The 3,251-nt window shown below is 58.2% G+C and overlaps 1 protein-coding gene across 1 annotated transcript; it reads left to right on the forward strand.

Annotated features, from left to right (window-relative positions):
* Positions 1–485: 485 nt before the first annotated feature.
* Positions 486–3,037, forward strand: LOC107134815 (brevican core protein-like). Its single transcript, XM_048797750.1, has 3 exons — positions 486–823; positions 1,559–2,221; positions 2,376–3,037. The coding sequence occupies exons 1-3, from the start codon at positions 757–759 to the stop codon at positions 2,603–2,605; spliced, it is 960 nt and encodes a 319-aa protein (XP_048653707.1). The 5' UTR covers positions 486–756; the 3' UTR covers positions 2,606–3,037.
* Positions 3,038–3,251: the final 214 nt, after the last annotated feature.

The raw sequence follows: 3,251 nt of genomic DNA on the forward strand, positions 1-3,251 counted from the left end.
AAAAAAAAAAAAAAAAAAAAGAAAGGGCTGGGGATGTGGCTGAGTGGCAAAGCACCCGAGATTAAATCCTCAGTACAAAAAAAAAAAAAATAGGATGACTGGCACCTTAATCCAAGACCAGGGTCTCAAGGTGCTGAGACCCTCCCATCCATTCTTCCACCTCCATCCCCTCACTCAAGGGTTCAGCTCTCACCCGGGTCTTTCCGGCACAGAACTTCCCATCACTGTCTTCTAGTCCCGCTCAATTGTCCTTTATATGGCATCCTTATAATTGTGCGTATCTGTTTCTCGTCTGTATCTAGAGTGTAAATCCCCTCGAGGGCAGAAAGCTTGCCATTTGACTCTGCACTGTGTCCTCCATGCCTAGGAGAAGGCTTAGCGTGACACCCAGTAGGCACTTGATGAACACTTGGGGAATTGGTGACAATGTTGTGGGTGCTGCCCCTTGGACCCTCCATGGAGAATTTTTGAGAGAACTGAGAAAATCCCAGGGTGTCGGACAGGCTAACCCAGAGCCCTTGCCTGCAGACTGCGACCCTGGGGGGCCCAGGGTCTGTTCAGCCACCCATTGGACTTTTCCTCTTGCCAGACGCTGCCCAGCCCTCTGCCACGCCCGAGGTCTCCCACCCAGCCTCTGACCCAGGCTCTGATGGACTAGAGGCCATCGTCACAGTGACAGAGACCCTGGAGGAACTGCAGCTGCCTCCGGAGGCAGTGGAGAGTGAGTCCCGTGGCGCCATCTACTCCATTCCCATCATGGAGGATGGAGGAGGCGGAAGCTCCACTCCAGAGGACCCGGCTGAGGCCCCCAGGACCCTCCTAGGTAACTCAAATGTCCCCTAACCCTGGGGAGATGTTGCCACCTCAGAGAGGCTGAGGGCACAGGGGCACAGCCCAGGTAGATGCTGGGGTCACAGCTGCCATGAGTTGGTCCTGTTCTTTCTGGGCTTAGTGGTACGTGGCCTCTCCCCTGTCCCTGCCCTGTCCCTCTCCTGAATGTTGCTTTTCTGCTCAACTCCACCCTGGACTCTCTGGGGCTAGAGATGTAAGGGGCTGCCCCTGGGAAAGAGAGTTGTCCCTCTGTTGGTCCCTCCTTGCCTTTCCTACCCAAAACAGAGGATTGACAGACTAGAAGAGGGGGACACAACCGCCCTGTTTTCCTGAGCTCATGACAGCTCGCAGCCCTTCTTAAATATGGCTTCAACAGCCGGGTACTCGGTGCGCACCTGTGATCCCAGCGACTCAGGAGGCTGAGGCAGGAGGATGGCGAGTTCAAAGCCAGCCTCAGCAACTCAGTGAGAGGCCCTAAGCAACTCAATGAGACCCTGTCACTGAATGAAATGGAAAACAGGGCTGGGAGGTGGCCCAGGGGTTAAACGTCCCAGGGTTCAATCCCAGGGACCCAAAACCAAACAAACAAAAATGCCCCAATAGTGGAGCTCAGGTTGAAGTCCCCCTGTGTGGAACACACACCAGCCCTCCCCAGGCCAGGCTCTCCCCCACCCGCTTTCCCCAGCCCCCACCCCCTTTCTTCCCTACCTGTCCTTCCTCCCACAAGGCTGTGGGGTGCTGTCCCTGGTGCTGAACTCTGTTCTTGGCCCAGAATTTGAAACCCAATCCGTTGTACCGCCCACCGGGTCCTCTGACGAGGAAGACCAGATGTTGGAGGAAGAAGAGAGATATGAGGACGAAGAAGAGGCAGAGGAGGAGGAGGAAGAGGAGGCGGTGGAGGACGAGGACCTATGGGCCTGGCCCAGCGAGTTCAGCAGCCCTGTCCCCACTGAGCCGGAAGCGGAGGACTCGCTGTCCCAGGCCTCCCCGCCAGCAAGGGCAGTCCTGCAGCCCGGAGCATCTCCACCTCCCGAGGGACAGTCAGAAACTCCCAGGCCTCCAAGGGCCCGTGGACCGCCTACCGAGACTCTGCCCACTCCCAGGGAGGGGACCCTGGCGTCCCCACCACCTTCCACTCTGGTTGGGGAGGAAATCGAGGGTCCTGAGCTACCTGAGGTCCCTCGAGGAGAGAGCGAAGAGACAGGGAGCTCCGAGGATGCCACCTCCCTGCCTCCAGCCACACAGGCCCCCGAGGCCACCGGGGAGCTGGAAGCCCCCTCTGAAGAGGACTCTGGGAGAACCATCCCCGCAGGGACCTCGGTGCAGGCCCAGCCAGTGCTGCCCACTGATGGCGCCAGCCGAGGTGGAGTGGCCGTGGCCCCCTCATCAGGTAACTCTGCCCAGGGCTCGAGCTTCCTAGTGATTCTCCCTTTCCCCCTCCTGCAGCTCGGGATCACCCGACCCGGGGTCCTTTAATCCCCCTCGTCCCCGACTCTCCTGTCCTGACTCTCCTCGTTCTCTTCCCTGTTGGTCTCCTATCTCGGATACCCCACCTGGTGATTTCCATCCCAGCTCTCTGAGTCCTCACCCTGTGACCCCGGCCCCACTACTGACCACCCGTGACCCTTCTGTCCTGGGGACCTCTACTTGTGACTCACATCTCACTGACCCGCAGTACCTCCTCATGCCTCTTCAGGATGCCCTGGTCACCCATGGCATTCTTTGGGGTCAGGCCTGCTTCCTCTGCTCCCTCCCGACCCCTTTCCCGTGCTGACCCCTTTAGTCACCTCCCACTGATCTCAGGGAAGCCTGGGAGTCCAGCCCTGCCCTTCGCCCTCTGGGGTCCAGGAGAGCCCTCCCCCTACAGAGCCTTAAGCGACTACTTCTGTGAAGTATTTTTTTTTTTCGACTGTTTCATGGAAAACAAGCCTTGGAAATAAATCTCTATTAAACTGCTTTGTAACCAAACTTCGGCCCCCTGTCTCCCTCTGAAGCTGCCCACCCTTCTTACCCCATGCTTCTGTGTCGGGAGCTTCTCTTTGGCTCCGGGTCGCGGCCTCTCTGTGTCTCCTGGTCTCTTCTTCCGGCTCCAGGCTTTCCTGTCCTCATGGTCTAACCGCCCCTTGCTGCCCCCCCAGCTCCTCCTCACACCTGTCTACACTCCCCCTCTTGACCGCTGACATCCCAGATTTGACTGTACGCATTGCCCCAGAGAAGCGGTCAGCTGTCCATCTGCAGGGGTACTGAGAGCTGTGGTCCCTCACTTCTGATGGGGAGAGACCCCACAGCCTGGGGCAGTGCGATGAGCATTTCTATTCATTTTTGGTCCACTTGGGTGGCTCCTGTCGAGAGTATTGATCGAGAAACCATAGGGCCAGCTCCTTGGCCTTCAGGTGCCCTGGCCCCTCATCCCCACCCCC

This window comes from Marmota marmota, unplaced genomic scaffold (genome assembly GCF_001458135.2).
Source record: "Marmota marmota marmota unplaced genomic scaffold, marMar, whole genome shotgun sequence".
Classification (NCBI taxonomy): domain Eukaryota; kingdom Metazoa; phylum Chordata; class Mammalia; order Rodentia; family Sciuridae; genus Marmota; species Marmota marmota.

Bases quoted from the DNA above. Each gene is read 5' to 3' on its own strand.
- LOC107134815 (XM_048797750.1), top strand. From the start codon at position 757: ATGGAGGATGGAGGAGGCGGAAGCTCCACTCCAGAGGACCCGGCTGAG. The intron at 824-1,558 runs GTAACTCAAATG...TCCTCCCACAAG, and splicing joins GGCCCCCAGGACCCTCCTAG to GCTGTGGGGTGCTGTCCCTG. The intron at 2,222-2,375 runs GTAACTCTGCCC...CTCCTATCTCGG, and splicing joins GGCCGTGGCCCCCTCATCAG to ATACCCCACCTGGTGATTTC.